A 22,847-nucleotide genomic window follows, 5' to 3' on the forward strand; every position below is an offset into this window, starting at 1 on the left:
TTGATTTCTGCTACAAGCAGTGAAAGAATTGCAAAATACAGACATACATCTCTTTCTACAAATAACTTTAAGGGTAGGGGCACACTGGGCGATTCGGGAGATTTAGTCGCCTGGCGACTAATCGACTCGTCGTTGCGGCGACAAATCTCCCCGAATGCCTTCCCTTTGTCTTGCGCCGGCTATAATGAAAAGTCGCTTGCGGCATGGCACACGCGGCGATTTGTATTCCGGAGTTGCCCGAAGTTGCAGGCGACTTTTCATTATAGCTGGCGCAAGACACAGGGAAGGTGTTTGGCGAGATTGGTCGCCGAAAAGACGAGGCGATTAGTCGCCAGGCGACTAAATCTCCCTGGATCGACCAGTGTGCCCCTACCCTTAGATCACTTTGAATTAGTGGTGACAAGTTGCTGAGAATTAATTACAGTGTGTTTCATTATGCAATTAAATCAGCGTATATTTTATTTTCAGGGGAAAAACGTTCTCCCCTCATTCTAAGGGGTGGTTCACCTTTAAGGTAACTTTTATTATGTTATAGAACGGCCAATTCTAAGTAGGGATGCACTGAATCCACTATTTTGGATTCGGCCGAACCCCCGAATCCTTCGCAAAAGATTTGGCCGAATACCGAACCGTATCCTAATTTGCATATACAAATTAGGGGTGGGAAGGGGAAAAATGTTTTACTTACTTGTTTTTTGATAAAAAGTCATGCGATTTCCCTCCCCGTCCCACAATTGCATATGCAAATTAGGATTAGGATTCGGTTCGGCCAGGCAGAAGGATTCGGCCGAATTCTGCTGAAAAAGCCTGAATCCTGAACCAAATCCTGGATTTGGTACATCCCTAATTCTAAGCAACTTTTCAATTGGTTTTCAGTATTTATTTTTATAGATTTATAGTTATTTGCCTTTTTTCTTCTGACTCTTTGGAGCTTTCAAATGGGAGTCGCTGACTCCTTTCTAAAAAAAAACAAATGCTCTGTAAGGCTACAAATATATTGTTCTTGTTACTTTTTATTACTGATGCTTCAATTCAGGCTTCTCCTATTCATATTCCAGTCTCTTATTAAAATCAATGCATGGTTGCTAGGGTAATCTGGACCCTAGTTACCAGATTGCAGAATTGCAAACTGGAGAGCTGCTGAATAAAAGGCTAAATAACTCAAAAACCATAAATAATAAAAAATGAAGACAAATTGCAAATTGTCTCAGAATATCACTCTCTACAATCATACTAAAAGTTATCTCAAAGGTGAACAACCCCTTTAACACATAGTAATCTACCCTCATAGATATCAGATTTAAAGCATGACTGGTATATTTTTTTTGCTTTTATTTTTTTTTATAAACAGAACATACATATAAAAAAAATACAAAAATATCAAAGTACACAAAAAAGCACTTAATACTTGCTGGTAACACTCTTATTTGATTCAAACTAGTTTAAACTAGTGTTTGCACATAAGTGGCTATAAGAGATTTAATGGTGTAGTTTACCTTCCAAAAAAAATTATTTTGTGTGGGGGGGGGTGGAGTTAGCTCATTTTAATTAAATTTAAGATTTTATATTTTACCCTTTCGTATTTGAGGATGGAGCACTGACTCTAAACTGTTTACATTTGATACGTTAGTTGATACATTTCTTTACTTCAGCTTTACTGAGCATAATCCCTGAGTTTTACAATAGTCAATTGTTACACGTTGCTGACTTTTTTCTGATGCTGCTGAGCAATGTATCAAACTAATGTAAGTAAATTGTAACAGTGGAGATGGAAACCTGGTTTACAGAACTGCGAAACACCAGGGGGGGGGGGATTTATCAAAATCCTAATTTTACTGATCATTTTATTAAAAAAAGTCAGAGCAACTAGAATCCATGATTTGACCTTATTTATGATAAAAAAAACCCATTTCCCCGGATCGAGGAAAAAATTTGATAAAATCAAACGAAAATCCGAATCATAAAATTTTTCCAGATTTTTTTCCAGAAACGCTAGATTTTTTTCAGCCTTTTCCCTAAAAAGTCTGAATATTTCTGATTTTTGCACAAAAAGCCTGAAATAGATTTTTTTTCATCCTCGAGGTAGAATAAATCTTGAAAAATTTGCGTTTTGAGATTTTTATTGTAAAAAAAATAATTTTTTTTGAGTTTTTTGCATTTGGACTTCAATAAATAACCCCCAGGTATAAAATGAAATGTTAAACTTAAATAACAGAAAACCTGTAAAAATAGAAAGCCAGTGTTCTCCCAATGGCATTTTTGCTGATTGGATCACTTTTGTGACTTTAGTCCCACCAAGGTCTATTAAACTGGTTCTTTGAGGAGAAAACAAATAAGTTTGTTTTTTCTTTATCTCTGTGCAGGGGAATAAACACTGTAAAGCAATTAAAAAAGAATCATTGTTTTAGGTATTGTTTGAAAACAATAAACTGTGTTTGGAAGGCAAACTGCCATTGTACATCAGTGGGTGTAAACATATTTTACTGAACTTTTCTACAAGATGCAATGCAAGATAAAGATGTAACTGGTTCCATTTGTAACAATGCCAAAACAGTTTGATACAAACAGGTTCAGTGATAGACAATTGTCAATTAAAAAAAAAACTTTTAAAACGTTTTATTAAATGGTAAGGTATGTCTTACCTTGTTCAAGTGTGTTAAAAGAATAAATGAGTTATGGGCGTTAAAAGGAAATCTAAGCCCTCAAAAATGAATTGGGGTAAACTTACTCAGGGTCCTTCTCTGAGCATTTTAAAGTTTTCACATATTTTCTATTTTTGTGATTTCTGAGATATTTGCATTTTTAGATATTAATACCATGCTTTTGGCTCAGCAACAAGATGAGGATTAACCGAATTAGGCAAGTGCACAGTTAGGGTTGCTGACACTCTGGTAAGGTTGCCAGCTTTTCTAAAAAATGTTACCGGCCGGTGGGGGGCGGGAACAAAAAGGAGCATGTCGTGCTGTAAAAGGGGCGGAGTCACACACAGTGATGCAAAAGAGGCGGGGCAACACGCACGATGGACAGAAACATGAAAAAAAAAAGTAAGTACTGAGCGAATTGGGGACGGTAACTACATTGCCGGCAGTGTCTGACTGGCCGGGCAAGACCCCCTCTCCTTGGTTTTTTTTTTTTTTTAAAAGGATTTTCGCAAAGCGCCGGCACAATGTGCACTGATGGGGCGCCTTGTGCACATGCACGCCGAGAAGGGCGCTTGTGCGCATGCGTGCCAAAGGCGGTGCCGCACGGCACGCACAGTAGCCCCCCTGTCGGACCCTGATTGCCAGTAAATTTGTAATACCGGCCCCGGCCTTGGCAGGTGTTTTACCGGCTGGGTGGCAACCCTACACTCTGGGCCTGCTAAAAGATATGCTGAGCTGAAAGTCTATCAATATAAAACTGCTAATATCTCAGACACCACTAAAATTATAAAACTGCAAAATTGCTTAAAGGATTGCTCGGAATACATTTACACCAATATATATTTTTTTTCATTTTAGATCTCCTTTTAAAAATTAAAACAATCATGTTAATGTGTAATCTACCCAATGTTGATTGAGTAGAATATAAAACCAAACCCGACAATATGAGGAATACGTATTGGTCAGAACAGAAATGCATCGGCTGACCAAGCAGCTCATTTATGTTTAATATACAAAAAAGGGGGGGTTTTGTGCACATTTATTTGTGTGGCCTTATTGCTTTAATAAACAGCTAGTCATACCACAGTATCATTGTTCAGATACTTAGAACTTTAGTCCATATGTAGCCAGCATTACCAATGCAAGGCTAATTACGTAGGTGATACATAACACCAGTTACTAGCCATACTGTATATTGGCAGAACCAGACATTGGTTTAACTAACCCTACCTGTGCCAATTTATGAATTAAAGAACAGATCACTGTTACTTTACACAGAAATGTGAATAAACTGCTTTAGTAAGAACTACTATTGCCATTGCTAACAAACTGTGGTGCAGAACACAGGATCATTGATAAAGATTGCTTTAGTAAGCAGTCCTAGTTCATTTGGTTATCTTTAGCAATGCAGTGGTAAGCAGTATTTGTTTCACTGTGATTTCCAGTAGGCCTTTGCTAATCAGCATAATTGAATTTCTCAGTCAGTTGTTTAACATAATATCCTCCAGCTGCATTTGGTTGTTACAATCCTGTGTAATCAGTAATCATTGGTAAACTCGGCCATGGTGAAGTTGGGACAGGTTCTGTTGTATTACAATGCCCATTATAGTAAGAATGGAAATTCCACAGGTCTCTTGTGCGCCGCCCAAAATTATTTCTGAAATTCGCTCAGCGTTTGCAGGACTCATCTGGGATGCAAAAAAAACCAGGGGAAAAAATTAAAGCAGAATATATATGTGAATGGTTTGTATAATACAGCTATCATGTAGCACTCAAGCCCATGAGAAATGTGTGCTGTCCATCAACAGATGAAGAATTACATGAATTCGCTCAAAACATGAAAAAGCAATCAATGGATGGCTAATAGAAACAATCATGATAGCATCCCTCGAAGGTTGTCGGGATGGGGCAAACAACATTATCAATTTTAAAAATGGAAGTGTGTAAGAGAGGAGGAAGAAGAAATTTTTCAATATGTTTTTCTCCAGCTTACCCACTATAAGGGCTTTTCTTCTCAAGATACCCCCTAACAAGACACTGTCCTCTTCTTCATCATCTTCAGTTTGAGGAGCAGGGGGTGTAATGGCCTCTGGCTCATCTGGGGGTCCAAATTCAGCTAAGAGGGAGCTCTCTGAGGGATACTCAAATGTGCTCTCCAATTCAGAGTCAGGGAAAGAGATATTTAACTGTAAAAAAAGAGAAAATGGAGTGTAGTGCTTTTCTGCAATTTAAGTCTCCAGTGGAGCAACATCTGCAAGCAGTTAAAGGAAAGGAAATCTAAAATCACCATATACTGACAGACCTGGAGTTTTTCATATTCTATACTGTATATCAGTGAAGGTAAGTACAGAGGAAGCATGCAAAATTACATCTGGTATACAGACTGCTAGACTGGCATCTAGGATGCAAAGCAGTGTGAGATTGCAACTGCCAGCACCACCGAACAACTATTTTTCCATTTTTAAAGCAAATAAACAGATAGACACAAGTAAGAAAGTAAAGGGTGGTACAGGGAGGAAGTGGGGAGGGGACCAGGGGGAATCTTTTATTCTCCTTTAAGAATTAATACTGGAAAAACAGAATCCTCACAGACATGACAAGCATGCACAGTTGTGAAACCATTGCCATCTGGGTTTGCAGGTGAAGACTGTACATGTCTGCAAAATAGTGTCTGGACACAATTCCAATTCTTCTCATAAAAAGATGCTCAAAAGTTCCTGGTAAACCTAAAGTAGCGACTTTTGCATGTTTAAATTGTATCAGTTGTTCCCGATTATTAAAGGGGAAGTTGTACAGCACCTACCCAAGGCACCCCAGGAACATTTACTTCTGTTTTAATAAATGTCATAGATAGATCAGGAATACATATCCATTTTCAGTATTTCTTACACTAGGTAAGGGTCTTTACATATTATTTGACACTCATTATATTTTCATTAGTAGGTAATATGAACAACAATCCTCAACGAAAGGATTAAAGAAAAAGAAAGAAAAAAAGAAAGAAAAAGGGAAAAAGAAAAAAAATAGAAAAACGCTAAAAATAAAAATAAGCATATTTCTAAATAATAAACATTTTGACATTGCTTATATCTGTTTCTCTTGTCAGCCTTTAATCCTGGTGAATTAAATGGATGAAGCCAGCCCTGTCTGCATATAAATATCATTAATCCCTTTGATTATGTCCTCTCTCACAGCGAAAGCAAGTGTTTTGGAAGGGTACCGTGGTATCTATAGTCTATCCAGGGTTGGCAAGTTACTTGAAAGGTATGATATTTATCAAGGTGTACACTCGTCAGTTTCTTGTTAGAGAAAATCCAGTCCAATTTTATTTTTACATTTTCATGTTTAAGGTATGGTGATATCCATACTTTGGCTATTACTTGTCTAGCTGCTAGAAAAAATGTTATTTAGTTGCCGGTCTTGTCTTTTTGTTACATCATGTGGAACTGCTCCCAAGAGGGCCACATATGGGTCCCTTTTCAAATTAACATGTAAAATAGAGAAGATTAAGTTAAATATCCTAATCCAAAATTTTATCACAACTGGGCAGGTCCACAAATATGGAACATTGTCCCTTCCCTTTTACGTGTATTTTCCCATAATCGTAACCAATCATATTCAGGACTTTTTCATCCTATTGCTGTTTCCCACGTTTTAACATACCCAATGTCTAGTATTTGGGCTGGGGTGTTAAATAACTGATATAGAAGTGAGATACAACCCCATTGAAGCACCATCTTTCATAGAAGGAGCTAAGTGTCTCATGAGATCTAGTAGTGGACCAGCATTTCTGTATAAAGTGCAATATTTGATAAGCTCAATGTCTTTCTGAGTCAGGGAGCTGTTAGTGGTCTATTAAATAATCAATGGTACACGGGTCCTTCGAAGTTATTAAAGATTTCACTGTAATTAGTCTCTTCTGAATTCACCATTGAAAATGCATTTTAGATAGTCCTGGTGGGAAAGCTGGGTTACCAAATATCAAAGATGCTGGAGTATGCAAAGGGGTAACATTTTGTTTGCAAGGTATTTTGTCCCATAAAACCATGGAGTGTCTTAAACAGGAGCTCATATCTTTAGGTCTAGTTTCCTTGGGTACCCATAGGTATGTGGAGGAATCATAAGGAGATGTAAAGGTATTCGCTATAGCCACCTACTGGAGAGGTTCTATAAGGTTGTGTAAAACAAGGACTTGGGAGAGCTGGACTGCCCAGTAGTAATTCCTAAAGTTGGGTCAGGAACATTTTCTTCATGTGACAAAAGTATTGCGAATGGAGTATATAGGCCAAACAGCAAGGGCCATAAAACACATATTAAAGAGCATAAAGGTAATATACATAACAATAAACAGCATTGTTTGCATTGCAATACGTTACTTTCAGAACAGCTAATGGTAAGAAAGATTGGCCAAACAGGTATATCCAGAAACCTGATATCCAGAAAGTTCTGAATTACAGGAAGATCATCTCCCATACTGTCCATTTTAAGCAAATCATACTAGTTTTTAAAAATGATTTCCTTCTTCTTTATAATAATAAAACAGTACTTATGCTCCACTGAGGGATATGTGAGTGCCAAACAATATCTGTAAATGTTATGGAATAATCTCTGCTGTATAAATGAAACAGTGCTATATTAATTATGGATTATGATTATAATAACCAGCAGCTTTATTTAAAGAGGGGTGCTAAGGCAAATAGTGAGCAGTAAACTATATACACGTACAGGTCTTTCATCTGTTATGTAGCTCTGGGAATTCCTGGCCCAAATCTGTTTTAGTGCTTGAGGCTGTGGCTGTTACAACATGTTAAGCAATATAAGAACAAGCTGTATTTTGTGTTTCAGTCCAAAACAGTAAAGAAATTATTTGCAAACCAGCACGGGGTTAATACCCGAGATCTGCTAATCTTAATTGGATTGCCACTTAACAAGATTTTGTCATTATGGGTCACTGGAAAGAATGGGCGCAGGCAGGCCAGCTGAGCCATCTCTGTAATGAAGGGGGGTTAGGAGTGAGAAGAAGGGAGGAGAAGAAGGAAGCATGGAAAAGAAGATGGGAGGTGTCGCTATGTGGGGAATTTCTGGTGGTGGGGGGGAATAAAGCAGCAGAAAGAGGAACAGAGACGTGTGCCCAGTCACAAAGCCCCCTCCTTCACTTCTCATAATCTCATTACTGTATCTTTTTGTCCTGCTCAGTGGTTAATAAAAGAGTTCATTATCTCGTTTTCTATTTAAATCACAACCCTTTCTCCAACCATTACCCTTCCTCCTGCTCTGATCTTTTCCTTTTGCATTTGAATATGTGTTCCTTCTTCTGTTTTTGTCTTTTCTTGTGTCTTTTCCACAGCATTTCACAGTAATGTATGTCTCCACTGCAGGTCTCCTGTGTCCAATACCACAGATTTTCACGTTTCGTTTCGTTGCCAGCTGTCTCACCTCCCTCCCTGACCCCAGTTGCCTTGTTTCTTCTACTACAAGCTGTCTGTATCCATCCTCTCCACTAACCCTTGGAGTGCCAGCACATGGTTATTGCAATGATCTAACAGACTATTAGAAAGTCTTTTACACTAAGTAGGTTAAAACTTCTGCAAAGTTATTCTTCACAGATCAGCAAGCATATATTATAAGCAAGTGATATTATATAAATTAAATGCACCATATTCCCAAATATATCTTCTTTTAGGGTTTTTTTTTCATTATAACAAGTATACCAATAAAGTGTAGGAATAGGAAACAAGGAAGGAAGATAGAGAGAAGAGGAAATATAAGAGAGAGCTTGGGAGCTTGTTGTGTAGTGGAAAATGTAACCAATAATTTGTCAGACAACCTCTATCTAGATATGTCTGTTTGAACAGTTCCAGTTGTTTAGTTTGATTCATGTAGAGACAGATAGGGAGACAGACCCATCCAATGAAGGACCACAGTTTTTTTGGCATAGAAGACAAGATCTATTGTGTGCCTTCTAGCCACTAGGAAGTCAATCCGTCCCAATAGGTATGTTGATGGGATAGAAACTAGAGATAGCAGTAGTTCATCAGGTAGTAAGCGCATATTGTGTTGCCTTTAAGTACATTTTTATGCTCCATAGCCAACTTTGGCATTTTCGTCTGATGTAGTCATTGTATTATAATCTGTATTTTAAACATGAGGTATTGCACACAGCATGAAAAAAGTTAAAGACCACAGCTCAAAATCTAACACCATGTATAATACATTCTAATTACCACATTGTCTTTCTAAACTATTTTTCTACATTTGTTAGCGGTCTGTCCCTGGATTGGAATCTGAATACACATCCCCACTCATTGCTGTCTTCATCTCAAACACATTCATCACACCCTAGGACCCCTCTACTTCTTGTCTTTTCCAACCTGCATGTTTTTGCCACACACAGCTGCCATTATCCACTGCTTCCATAATGCCTAAATGAAGACAAAACATCATCAAGCTTTTTTTTGCTATTCGTTCGAGTGCTTTACACGGCTCTTATTTTTGCAGTATTTATGGCAGCCATGCAGTACCAAGGCCCACACTGCATGACAGATAACAGATAAGCTATCCAAAATAGAACCGTTTCAGTACTTAATGATAAGCAGGGATCAAGTGTCATTTACAGCTTTCAGTACAAATCAAGGATGAAAACATCCTACAAATACAAAATAGCTGCTGCCAAGGATATCTTATTGGCTATCATTGGACACAGTGGCATTTATTGAGAGCCAACCCTCTCCCCCAAAAATCTTAAGGGGGCTGCTGCTGGCACCCTCAAACACTGGCATTTTGTCTCCTCCAGTCCTGCTACTATGCATCATGTGGGGGATTTAAAGCAGCAGCTGGGGATAGGGAGCCATATAGCAGACCCAGCAATGGTACAGGCACCCTGTCCTCCTCTTGGGGTCTACAGTATGGTAGTTACATCACTGGCTGGAGAAATAAACTTGTATCTTTCTATAGATACACTATATGGCAACAATCTTGATCCTGCATTTGAGATGGCGGGAACAGATATTGAGTGAACAGTCCAAGCTCCCCATCACCATTCCAATTTATCTCATGGGTGATGTCATGGGTGATGTCAGGCCTGATGTCAGGGCAATGTGCAGGTTTTTTGGTTCTGTGCATGGGGCATTATTGTGCTAAAACAGTACGGAGCCTACCCAAACAGTAACAGAAGAACAAAAATGGTCTAATTAAAACTAGGGTTGTTAGCCCAAACCATGAAAAACAGTCCTGAGTATAATTCTTCCACCATATTAGGCAGGTAACATGCTCCTGGCATCTGCCAAACTTAGACTGGTACATCAGACTGCCAGATGGTAAAGTGGGATTCATCACTCTGTGAAATGCGTTCCAATTACAGTGACCTTTATGGCATTTCCCATGGTGATGTTTGGCTTACGAGCAGCTGTTTTTCCAACTGAAACAGATCTTTTTTTAGTTCTCAACTAATGTTCTTGCCCTACCATTGCTTCCAAAGAAATTAGTGAGTATTGTGATTTAGCACTCAAGGATCCCTTTATTTGGGTCTGTGTGTCCTACCATGTTGCAACAGAACTGTTGTTGCTCTTAGTTTTAATAGGGACATTTGCCAGCAAAAAGAAAAAATCCTTTATTACTATATACATTACATCCCATCTGATTAGTGGAATTAGCTATTTAAGTCATGCCCATTACACTGGTACACTGTTGTATAATTAAGCACAAAGCCCTGAAATCTCTAGAATTAAAGGGATACTGTCATGGGAAAAAAACATTTTTTCAAAATGAATCAGTTAATAGTGCTGATCCAGCAGAATTCTGCACTGAAATCCATTTCTCAAAAGAGCAAACAGATTTTTTCATATTCTATTTTGAAATCTGACATGGGGCTAGACATATTGTCAATTTCCCAGCTGCCCCAAGTCATGTGACTTGTGCTCTGATAAACTTCAACCACTCTTTACTGCTGTACTGCAAGTTGGAGTAATATCACCCCCTCCCTTAACCCCCCCCCCAGCAGCCAAACAAAAGAACAATGGGAAGGTAACCAGATAACAGCTCCCACAGATCTAACAACACTCAATAGTAAAAACCCATGTCCCACTGAGACACATTCAGTTACATTGAGAAGGAAAAACAGCAGCCTGCCAGAAAGCAGTTCTCTCCTTAAGTGCAGGCACAAGTCACATGACCAGGGGCAGCTGGGAAATTGACAAAATGTCTAGCCCCATGTCAGATTTCAAAATTGAATATAAAAAATCTGCTCTTTTGAGAAATGGATTTCAGTGCAGAAGTCTGCTGGAATAGCACTATTAACTGATGCGTTTTGGAAAAAACATGTTTTCCAATGACAGGATCCCTTTAAGCATTGGCATTAGAATGGGATGTTCAACATGGCACCATCATAGGATTCCACCAATCATTGTGGCAAATGTCCCTACCAAAACTCCCTCTGCAGTGAAGTCTACATGTATGGCCACCTTTAGTGCAAGAGTTTAAAAAAATAATAAAAGAAAAAAGAAATAAAGAATATTATAATAATAAACAAAAACTTGCTGCTCCATGTTATAGAGAAGTATATTTGCCTTGAGGTATTTTCTCTGTGGGAAGAAATCTGATTAAGCAAAGCAATGAAGTTGCACGGTCATGAATTTTGGTTTCTGCAATTTTTAACCCTCACGGTTTCTGGACTGTATAGATTCAACAGGGACCTGAGGTTTTGCACTTGCATAATAATCTGCAGTGCACTTTAAACAAATTGTCTGTAGTTTAACTAGTGAGAGATAAGGCAAAATAATCCATGAATATCTCCCTAAAACATGCATTGTGTACCTACTTCTTTTGTGAACAGTAGTGTAAGTGCAAGTTCGCTAGGTGTGGTACAGATGGCAGATTATACAAAATATTGCTGAAAAATGTAATAATCCATGAACACTGACAAAACTAATGCTATAATCCTGTTTGGGTCAACTCATCCAGTGTACATTTCAGAGATTATATTTAACTGGTAACGGATAACAAGGGATTTTCAGTGGCTTTATCTTTTTTAGATAACATAATTGTTTCTGCAGACCAAATTAAGGGGAAATCATAACAGCTGAAGATGGCATCATCCATTGCATTTTTAGTTCAAAGCTAAGGGGCCTGCACTGGCCACCAGTGAGAGCCAGTTGTGACCAGAGAGGGCTGAAGGAAAAAAAGAAGGTCTGGCACACGGAGCTAGTTAAAGCGGGCTGAACAGAGAGGGCTGAACCATCAGAACTTCTTGATCTGGTCCACCAACTAAGCTGAATATGTTTGATGACCTGGTCAAATAATAAGAATTTGCCTGTATGCCTAGTTTCATTTATATGACAATTTGCACATTGGTATGATTGCTCCAATAATGTAACCACATTCACAGCTTCGAATGAAAAGTGCCAGTGGCCAACTAATCAATGAAAATGGTGCAATGCTTGCTTGGTTTACAAAGCAATAACTTTGCCTGGGACTTTCTTTGTTTTGTATGAATAAAGAAGATGCCTAGAAAAGTTAAAATTTAAAGTAAAAAAACTATTAGTGCACAATTCACTGAGCTCAAAGTGGGCAACAATAAAAAAAAGCAGATAGCAGGCGTCCCATTGTTTTCACTACATGGTAGAGCATATATGAAAAAAAGCATATATTGTGCTTAAAGAAAATGGCATAATGCATTTTTTTCCCCTTGTTACTTTTGTTTTAGTCAGGTAGAAACTTTTTAGTTATTAATTACTTAGAAGCATATTTTTAAGAATTTCAAATTCCTGATGCATTCATCTCACATTTCATCTGGCTTTAATATTTGTAGTGTAGGCCAAATGTATAATAGAATAACAGGCATGTAAGACCCTCAATAGCCTTTTCTGTTGTAAAAGAACCTGTACATGAGTCACAAAGTATAGCAGCCCCATACAGTATATCACCATCAGACTTTCCCCATATATCTCAGTGACACACCATATTCTAGCTTCTTTTCTCCATACAATTATGTATTTTATACATGTTTTGAAAGGCTCCTATTGTAGACACCAAGGGGCAAATTTACTAAGCAGTGAAAATTTGTCAGCGACAGCTTCGCAGGCAGTGCAACACTTCAAGAGGCGAAAATTCGCTCAGACAGCGTTAATTCACTAACATGCGAAGTTGCTTCCAGGGCACCGAATGATGGCGAAGTTGCGGTAGTGTTTATTCGGCAAGAAGAGCAAAGTTGCGCTATCGTTGGCTAATTTGCATACAGTGTGAAGTTAAAGTTGAATGGACGTATATGTTGCAGCAAATACATTACACTACACAAGCCCAGGGAAGCTTAATAAAAGAAAATAGAGTTGTTATAATGCCCTAAACATGAGCCCAGTGTATAGTTTATGTGCCATATGTTAGGAAATGTAGGGGGGAAGCCGGTTACCCCAAAAAAAATTTACGCTCTTGTGCAGCCTATCAACCTGAAAAAAGAGAAAGACGCCAGCGTTTTTTGGGACTTAGAAAAATGTTCAACTAAAGTTTGAGGAAGTCCTATTTACTCTATTTACTCTACACCTGGTCTGAGGTGGCGAAGGCAAATGTGGCGCAAGAGGTAACGTTCAGTAAAATCCACATCTTAGTGAATTTGTGCAGTTACGTCCTTTCGCCAGAGCGCAACTTCACCTGGCAACTGAGTGCAAATGAGCGCAGCGACAGTCTCTTTCGGTAGCGAAGTTACACCTGCGCCCGTTAGTAAATCAAATTTTCGACAAGAGAGAGAAGGTAAAAGCCCTGTACATAAAGGGTCAATAGGAACTTTAATCACTGCAAATTGGCTCCAATTTGCTTGGCATTCAAAGTAAACCACCACCTGTGCCACTGCCTAATATGCCCTTGTATCATATCACACAAAAATGCCCTCTAATTGTCATTAGTTGCTTCTTACTGACATTAAGGAAGTGCTACAAGTCACTGTACATCTGCATTTATTCAGTGGCATGTTTAGGGTTTTAGGCCAACCACACATTATGGCCAGCATATTTCCATGTGATGGAAGGCTCATGGTTTTTAACCAGCTGCAATAAGATGCTGAAAAGTGCCTTATGCACCACTGGTCTTAATGGTGGGTATAGAGATACTGACACTGCTTTTCTTTGATGTCACTGGGAAACAACCAATGAAGAGTGCCAGCCATTGTGCTCAACAATATACCCTGAGTGCCAATACTCTTAAAAGTAAAACAGTTTGAGATAAGGTTGCAATTATTTAAGGCTGCCATTGTTATGCCATGGTTATGTAACTTGAAAAAAATAAAATGTGTTGAGTATGCTAATATAAAAATCCCCTTCCTGTTTTTAACAACACTGTGTTATTCTGCTTGATAGTGCACATTGTTTGCAGAAAAAGAAGTGTTTTCTCATAATGTGGTTTCAGTGTCTGTTGTGCACTTGTCCATATAAAGAAATGTAGAGAAGTACCTTACTTCCTGTATGTCTCACTAGTGAGTCAAGAAACTTTAGCTGCCCCTGTTGAGAACTTGACTGTGATGAATATACTTTAGTGCAATAATACCAGGTTATTTCCATGGCAGGGTCATAAACAACATTTCTTCTCAGATGGAGTATTATAGTTATGGGGTCATTGTTTTAAAAAAAAGTTTCATAGTTCAGATATCATTTTCCTTTCTATGCTTGCACACAAAAATATTTTAGTTAATTCAGGTTTCCCAAACCCTAAATAATACATTCAAGACTACTTGAATTAAAGTAATATTTAAAAAAAATGTCCTCAGCATTTGCATAAGGTTGCTGGACATTATAGTTCACCAGAAATGGAGAGTCATGGGTTGCCTGTCATTATCTAATGTACCAGATGATATTATAAAAGACGGCAATAAACAAGTATATTTATTATTTGTGTCACATTTTTTACTACAACTTTTAAGTAGCTGAAGCGACTATGATGCATAAGTGATAAGGTTTTTGATCTCTAACATTTCTGTTGTTAAAACTCCTAATGTCCATGTAAGTACTGTCTCTCAGCTATTTATAGGTTGATCGACAGAAACCTGCAGCTGGAGAATGTACATGCTTTTGACCAATGCAAAACTAACAGCAATACAAAGTGGGCTTTTTGTTCAAAACATAGGGCCAAAACAACAGAAACTACCCTCCATTGAACTGTGTGACTATTGGTAATAGTATTGAACACCATAAATGAGCAATCTGACAACTGTGATTGCAATGCAGTTTATTCAAACAAAAATGCAGGTTGGCCGATGCCCATTGCTACCACAAGCCATCTTGAAAGCAAATGTTCCTGCAGTTTTAGATTGTCATCCAATATATCGGCCTGTTCACAGATTGGTCAGATCAGTGCTAGTTTGCCATCCACTTGTAGATATCTGAAGAATCAGCCAGAGCTATGGCACACTTGGCTATTTAACCACTACTCATCTCACAGTCACAGGAAGAACCATAGTGGTCAAATTCCTTTAAATGAAATGCGTGTTTTTACTGTCAGGTGCTCCCAGGCTTGGGCGTTGTGTATGACAAGCAAGTATACAAATTCAGCCCCTTCAGATGGAGTTGGCAGCTAACCTTCCCATGTGTGGACCCTCTCAGATGGCCTCTTAGATAGATATCTAGCTAAAAATTGGCCATATATCTATCAGGCAGGCTTAAAAATTTCATTGGTCAGGGACCCCATTGGCTCGTTGATGAGGTCCTCTCCCAATGGGCCTACCGATCGATTCAGCCCCTTCAGATCAAGTTAGCAGCTAATATTCCCATATATGGGCCCTCCCAGATGGCCTCTCAGATAGATATCTAGCTAAGAATTGGCCATATATCTTAAAAGGCTTAAAACTTCCATTGGTCAGGGACCCCATTGACTCGTTGATGTGGTCCTCTCATAATTGGCCTGCATAGTTGCCCATTATGATCTCATTGTTGGCCCAGGGGCTAAACCCCACCAAATGTCCAAGTCTTAACATGTATACCCAGCTTTATAATTGGGAAAGGCTTTTATCATATGGGTGTGCATAAAGCAATTCATGACAACTTACCTTCTACACCCTGCATCCCTTTCTGAAGTTAAAAGTAAAATTTTCCCCATTATGAACTCATTCAGTTGGTCTTATGTAAACAAGGTGCATAAACTATCTACATAATCTAAACTTGCAGAAAGACTTTTTTAAACAGACATTACCAATTCCACAGACTGAAAGGGAACGATGTGTATGTCTGTGTGCTTGCTGGAACCTTTTCCCCACCTCACCCCCTTAGATCCACAGTGTAATGCAACCCCTCACCCAGAATTACTTCACAATGCAACAATGTGCCATTGTGAAATTATGCCATATATTTACATACAGGATGGTTTAAACCCTACTTGATATCGTATAAATGGTCAATACATGAGGACCCCCATTTTTCCGGGGACCAGAAAAGAATGGTGTAAAATGTGTGAAATGTACAATAAAGGAAATTATATAGGAGTTGGAACCACAAAAAAGGTGTAAAATAAGGGAAAATTTTAAATAAGGGGATGTAAAATTGAGGTTTCACTGTATACAGTAAATTTGCTTATTTAGCCAAGATTAGCCAAGATGGCATAAGAATGATGAAAGAGATGCAGGCAACCTGCTGATGGGACACAATGACTTAAAAATGTATGGAATTGTATGATAATGTTCACAATACCCAGTATAGAGCAGTCTGAAAAAACTGTCACAAAGAAGTGTCTGCGAGGATACAATAAAATTATGTATTGCACAGAAATCTAAAAATGTAAGAACATTAAAAACATTTAAACTAATGACCTATAGTAAAACAGCATTCTTACCTTTTTCTTGTCAATGGAGTGCTTGGCCAAGCAGGACCTGCCTACAGCCTGGTAGCCCCCGATCACTTTTATCTCTTCAACTGTTGGATACCGCTTTTTACCAGAATCTGTTTTAGGAACTGGAGTCTTAGTCTCTGTGGCAACAAAACCATTTTCACAACCAGCCATTTTACGTGGGTTAACTGTAATTGTATTGCCTTTCCTCCTTTGCATAGCTTGATTTTCAACTGTCCCTTGTTTGTTGCCAAATGGATTGCAGATAACTCTATTGTGGGCTGGCCCCCCTTCTCCATCCTCTTTGACTTGCCCTGTGCCATGTTTGGGGACTTCAGACCTGTTAGGATCTACTAAAGACTGAATAGTCTGTTTTATCTGTCGAGAAGAAGCTGGTGAAGATGGACGTAATTGAAAAGGAAAAGGCTTGGCTTCTTCATTCATACTAAGCTTTGCACAGAGTCCACTTTTGGCCATGGAGGCCATGCAGGGTGAGAGCACGGCTGTTTCAGAGTCAGTGCAGGAAGTGGATGTGTATGGGGGAGTGAGGGAGGAGATAGAAGTTTCCTGAGTTGAAGTTTGGTTTCCCGTGGCAGCCCTGGGGCAGGAAGGAGAAGGAGGGTGTTGAGCAAGCATTGCAGAAGCTTGACTATCAGATTTAACAACATCTGAACAAAATGTCTTAGACGTCATTTCCAACTCCCCATTTACCAGTGGCACACTTGACCCACCATTTTCCCCTTCTGAAAATGAACGTCCAAATCGGCTTAAAATTCTGCTAACAATCCCTGTTCCTTCATCAGGCAATGGATATATGTCTTCTTTGTGGGCTTTCTGTTCCTCTTCTACGTGTGTGGCATTCAAACCTCTGACCGTATCATCTGTCCGAACCGTGACAGAAATGGGAGACTCAGGAAGCGGTTTCCTCAAACACGAATACTCAGGCATCCTTCTCTGCTTCTCCTGTTGAATAAATGGATTCTGCTGAACTGGTCCAATTTTTTCACTTAATACACGCACCTCTTTTTCTTCTTGAACCTCACTCACCATTTTTGTACTCTCTTCCTGCTCTCCTTCATCCACCTCAGCTTTTATCTCTAATACAGATGCTTCAGCCTTGGCCTTTCGCCTCAGTATAATTTCTCTTTTCCATGCTGGCATTTTAGCAAGACGTTCCTCCTCTTCTCTTTCCCTTTTCTTTAAGTCTTCTTCATCTTTTCGTCTCCTCTCCAAAAGGTGGACCTTCCAGTCAGGGACCTCCATCATTTGATGGATTCAAGACTTGGTGTTGGTCCTATGTTAGGATACTTTTATTTACTCTGGCTTTGTTCAGGAGGCATGTTTGGACCTAGGTCAGAGAGAGAGAGAGAGAGAGAGAAAATAAAAAATAACTTCTGGGATAGTTGTCTTCAGGGCACAAAATTATTTTGAATTAATAAGGCAAAAAAAAAGATGGAAGACATTTGTGTAGAGTGAAAAGAAAAAAAAACATTAAAATATACTGTATGACAGTGTTGGTGTTAAACCTAAAAAAAACAGACACAAAGAGAAATGGAACAGAGATGAAATTTGGACGCCAATCTGTAAAACAAGACTTAAGAAGGATGGAAGGAATTTGGGAACAAAACGCAACATGGTGATTGCTGGAAAATAAGTAACAAAAAACGCCAATATCATACAGTTAAAAAAGAAATTTAATCTTATAAAGTCAAATTACATATAAAGACAGAAAAGCATGTAAAGAGTTTATCAGAGAAGAAGAGAAAGAGGAACAGGCTATGTAGAGGAAAAAGAGAAAAGTGTGGGGGTAGAAAAAAAGACTAAAATACAGGGTTAAAGGGCTTAATTAAATGTATGGAGAAAACAATTCTGTAGTATTTTATATAAAATAGTAACAGTGACTCTGCAAGTATTTTCAGTACAAGAATTAAACATATGAATAACAATTTAGCAATGCTTAGTATCAGCATCTGTAATACTTGTGGTACAAACAATATCTTACAGATTATAACTGTCTGCTCTCCATGTTGGACCTTTGTGAACCTCTTCCAGTATAGATCTGTGAAACAATTGGAGCAACCAAATTAAAATGAGGAGGATGGAATTGTCTAGACTGACAGATAGGCATACTGCCAAACCAGACAAAGAAATATAAAGCATACATTTTAAATGGGAGAAAGGGCAAAACAGGAGAAATGGATACAAATAAATCGATGCCTGAATGAAACAGGAAGGAGTGAAATGCACGGACAGTTCTATAGAAAACAGAGGAAATATATAAATGCTAATATTTTTAGGACATTCAGGGAAGGAAAAGACAAAGGCAAAAATTGGCAGCTGCATACACAGCAGCACTTTCTATGCACAAGTAAAATAGCTTTATACAGTGAGAAGTATGTGTGTGGACATTGTTATAGCTCAAATAACACAACATTCTGAAAATATACTGCATAACCCATCCTGTAAAGATTGGTGATTACCTACAAAATTCCAGTATACATAGGAAGGTAAATTTGAATATTTTTCTTCTCTTATTAACAAAATACTTACAGAAATGGGAATCACACGTTATAGCGGCGCCACAGAAACAGAACAGAGGGCAAGTTGGTGGCAGATTCGAAGTGAGACTGCGCTAGTGATCTCATTGTACTTGTATGCACATATGAAATGACATGCAGAAGCACACAGGATACAGAGAGACATATTACATACCTATATTGTGAGTAAGCAGACACAATCCTCTTTAAAACATCCTATATCTCAGCTGGATGTCGTGATGTTAGGAGAAGTGAACTGATGTCTGGAGCAGTTTCCTTTGTTAAAGTTAAACCCAAAAAGATTTCAATGTTCAGTGTTTCTCTGTGGAAAGTCCCAAAGCGTCATACGTCCTCTTTAAGTGAGCTTCAATTCCTCCAGACTCTTAAAGCAAACACAGATGAACATAAAGACTAGTGACTTATAGCATGGGCAACCCTTGCATTGGAGAGGAATTCCCAGAGAGTGAAAAAGAAGGGTGTGTAGGAAGAAGGGATTGAATCAGACAGAAGGAGAGAGGGGGGTGGAGGGTGAGGTTCCAGCTATGCATAATGCTAAGAGTAAAGGGGGAGGGTGGAGAGAGGAAGGATGGTGGGGGAGATACTACAGACAAGTTAACCCTTACATAGAACTGTACTTTAATGACATCGGTAAGGCAGATGGGCTTCGCCTGCCTTGAGAAAATGCAGTTGAACTCCCTATTAGAAAAAAATCCAAGACTGTTCTAAAATATATACGACAAAAGACACAGAAATTCTGTACTTCCCTCACTCAAGTTACAAAATAGATACAATACAGGAACAACAAACATTATAATTAGCTGAAAGAAGGGGAACTTTCAAAGTGCTAACGGCTCTTCCCTGCTGTGATGTACAATAACATGCTTTTACAGTGTAAATAACACACAGCAGCGGGGGATAGGGTGGGACTAATGGAAAAATACTAAGCAACAGCTTATGTTAGATTATTTACATTTTAACATAAATATATCCTACATCAGGGGTCCCCAAACTGTATTTACACACCAGCCATATTTAAATAAAAAAAGAGTTGGAGAGCAATAGCTAAATGCCAAACATAAGCTGTGATTGGCCATTTGGCCAGTACCGTACAGTAGCCTGTGTTTGGCAGTACATCTGATTTCTATGCAAACAAAACTTGCATCCAAGCCAGGAATTGAAAAAGAAGCACCTGCTTTGAGGCCACTGTGAACAACATTTAAGGGGTTTGTAAGAAGCGAATTGCTCAAGAGCCACTTGTGGGGGTTCATTGTCCTACCTACATCATTAGAAGTTTTAGCCTTTCTGGAAGTTTAAGTTATATAAAATGCTGATAAATCTAATTGTGCATGAAATAAGAGCTACTTAATGACTAATTATGGTGTATTCTATTCATATATATTGATACACCAGTATAGAATGCATATGTAAAACTTAGTGCAAAGTGCTTTATGTTCTGTTTCTAAGTAAGTTATGTTTCCTAAGTAACTGAACCATAGGCTACAGACACACTTAGTGGTTTCTTGGCCCGTGAATAAATACAGGCTGAGAAATAGCTGAACCTCTTGCCTCAGCATGCTCCTATGGCTGCACTAAAAGGCAATGTCTTTTGTGCAAACACTAATGGAGTGTATTTTAGTGCAAAATCATGTGAGTGTCCACTGAAATCTGCTCTGTGTGACTGCACACTGGCCATTGTAGTGTCTGTTAGTGAGGATACTGTAGGTGGCTGAGGCAATCGGTTTGGCTGTTTCTTAGCCTGTGTTTATAAGCAGGTCAAGAAACAGCTATGTGTGCATGGCCTATTCAATCAGCATAGTGTAGTCTCTGAATTTAGGCCTGTGGGAGATACTGTAAGGTTTTTAGCTACAAATAGGTCCATAAATATTTGGACAACTTTTTTTTCTAATTTTGGTTCTGTACATTACCGCAATGATTTTTAAACTCAGATGCAGTTGAACTGCAGATCTACAGCTTTAATTCAGTGGGTTGAACAAAAAGATGGCATAAAAAAAGCCTTTTTTTAACACAATCACTTCATTTAAGGGGCTCAAAAGTAATTGGACAAATTAAAAAACTGAAAATAAAATGTTCATTAATTTCTAATACTTGCTATAAAACCATTTGCTGGCAATGACAGCTTAAAGTCTTGAACTCATGGACATCACCAGAGTCTAGGTTTCCTCCTTTTTGATGCTCTGCCAGACCTTTACTGCAGTGGCTTTCAGTTGCAGTTTCAGTTTGTCTGTGGGCCTTTCTGTCCGAAGTTTAGTCTTCAACAAGTGAAATGCATGCACAATTGGGTTCAGATCAGGTGACTGACTTGGCTATTCAAGAATATTCCGCTTCTTTGCTTTAATAAACTCCTGGGTTGCTTTAGCTGTATGTTTTGGGTCATTGTCCTGTATTATGAAACGCCTCCCAATCAATTTGACTGCATTTAGCTGGATTTGAGCAGTCTCTGAACACCTTAGAATTAATTTGGCTGCTTCTGTCCAGTGTCACATCATGGATAAACACTAGTGTCCCAGTGCCACTGGCAGCCATGCACGCCCAAGACATCACACTGCCTCCTCTGTTTTACAGATGATGTGGTATACTTTGGATCATGAACTGTTCCACGCCTTCTCCATACTTTTGTTCTTGCCATCACTCTGGTAGAGGTTGATCTTGATTTCATCTGTCCAAAGAATGTTTTTCCAGAACTCTGCTGGCTTTTTTAGATGTTTTTTTTTTTTTTAGCAAAGTTCAATCTAGCCTTTCTATTCTTGAGGCTTATGAGTGGCTTGCACCTTGCAGTGCACCCTCTGTATTTACTTTTATGCAGTCTTCTCCTTATGGTAGACTTGGATATCGATATACCTACCTCCTGGAGAGTGTTGTTCACTTGTTTGGCTGTTGTGAAGGGGTTTCTCTTCACCATGGAAATGATTCTGCGATCATCCACCACTGTTGTCTTCAGTGGACGTCCAGGTCTTTTTGTGTTGCTGAATTCACCGGTGCTTTCTTTCTTACTCACAATGTACCAAACTGTAGATTTTGGCACTCATAATATTGTAGCAATTTCTCAGATGTTTTTTTTTCCTATTTTTGCAGCCTAAGGATGGCTTGTTTCACCTGCATGGAGAGCTCTTTTGACCGCATGTTGTCTGTTCACAGCAAAATCTTCCACATACAAGCACCCCCCTCAAATCAACTCCAGGGCTTTTATCTGCTTCATTGATAATGACATAAGAAAGGAATTTCCAACACCTGCCCATTAAATGAGTCAATTGTCCAATTAATTTTGAACCCCTGGTCCTTTTGAGCCCCTGAAATTGTTTCGTTTAAAATTCATTGTGGTAATGTACAGAACCAACATTAGAAAAAAAGTTGTCTGTCCAAATATTTATGGACCTAACTGTGTACTGTTTTAGTGAGAAAATAATCAACCACCGTCCTACAGTTGTGTCTAAACTGGAGAACTTTCTGTACCGTAACATTGTCCTGTCCAATGCAATAAATGCAGAATTTTGCATGTTCAGAGGCACTATGTTTAATCTTCCTCATTGCTGGTTTCTTTTAAACTAAATCAGACCTTCCAAATAGTATGTGCATTTGGATTATAATGATGCATAGCAAACAGCTGTACTACCAGTATTATCATTGTATATTCATATAGCAAGGACATAGTCTTTACAGGATTATATACTGTATTATTTGCATCAGGCCCTGCCCCAGTGAAGTTACAATCTATCCCTATCATATTCAGTATTCGCACACTCTGTGGTCAATTTGATAAGGCCAGTAAACATTCCTGTATGCAGATACAGATATGGCCATTGCTATGAGCTGCAATACTGCATTACAAATATCATAAGCTCTGTGATTTTTT

General features: G+C 38.6%; 1 protein-coding gene across 4 annotated transcripts; it reads right to left on the reverse strand.

The window, feature by feature from the left end:
* Window positions 1–1,317: 1,317 nt before the first annotated feature.
* Window positions 1,318–19,747, reverse strand: LOC108698584 (phostensin). 4 transcript variants are annotated; one of them, XM_041572909.1, is made up of 6 exons: window positions 19,600–19,747; window positions 19,152–19,358; window positions 18,442–18,498; window positions 16,446–17,787; window positions 4,636–4,828; window positions 1,318–4,330 (listed from the first exon to the last, which is right to left on the reverse strand). In XM_041572909.1, exons 4-6 carry the CDS (start codon window positions 17,703–17,705, stop codon window positions 4,311–4,313), a joined length of 1,473 nt encoding a protein of 490 aa, XP_041428843.1. In that variant the 5' UTR covers window positions 17,706–17,787; window positions 18,442–18,498; window positions 19,152–19,358; window positions 19,600–19,747; the 3' UTR covers window positions 1,318–4,310. The 4 variants fall into 4 exon arrangements, with proteins under 4 accessions (XP_041428843.1, XP_018085673.1, XP_018085670.1 ...); XM_018230184.2 differs by lacking the exon at window positions 19,600–19,747 and having other exon boundaries at window positions 16,446–17,402; window positions 17,487–17,787; window positions 19,152–19,505; XM_018230181.2 differs by lacking the exons at window positions 19,152–19,358; window positions 19,600–19,747 and adding an exon at window positions 18,990–19,104.
* Window positions 19,748–22,847: the final 3,100 nt, after the last annotated feature.

The sequence above is a fragment of the Xenopus laevis genome, chromosome 8L, assembly GCF_017654675.1.
Source record: "Xenopus laevis strain J_2021 chromosome 8L, Xenopus_laevis_v10.1, whole genome shotgun sequence".
Lineage (NCBI taxonomy): Eukaryota > Metazoa > Chordata > Amphibia > Anura > Pipidae > Xenopus > Xenopus laevis.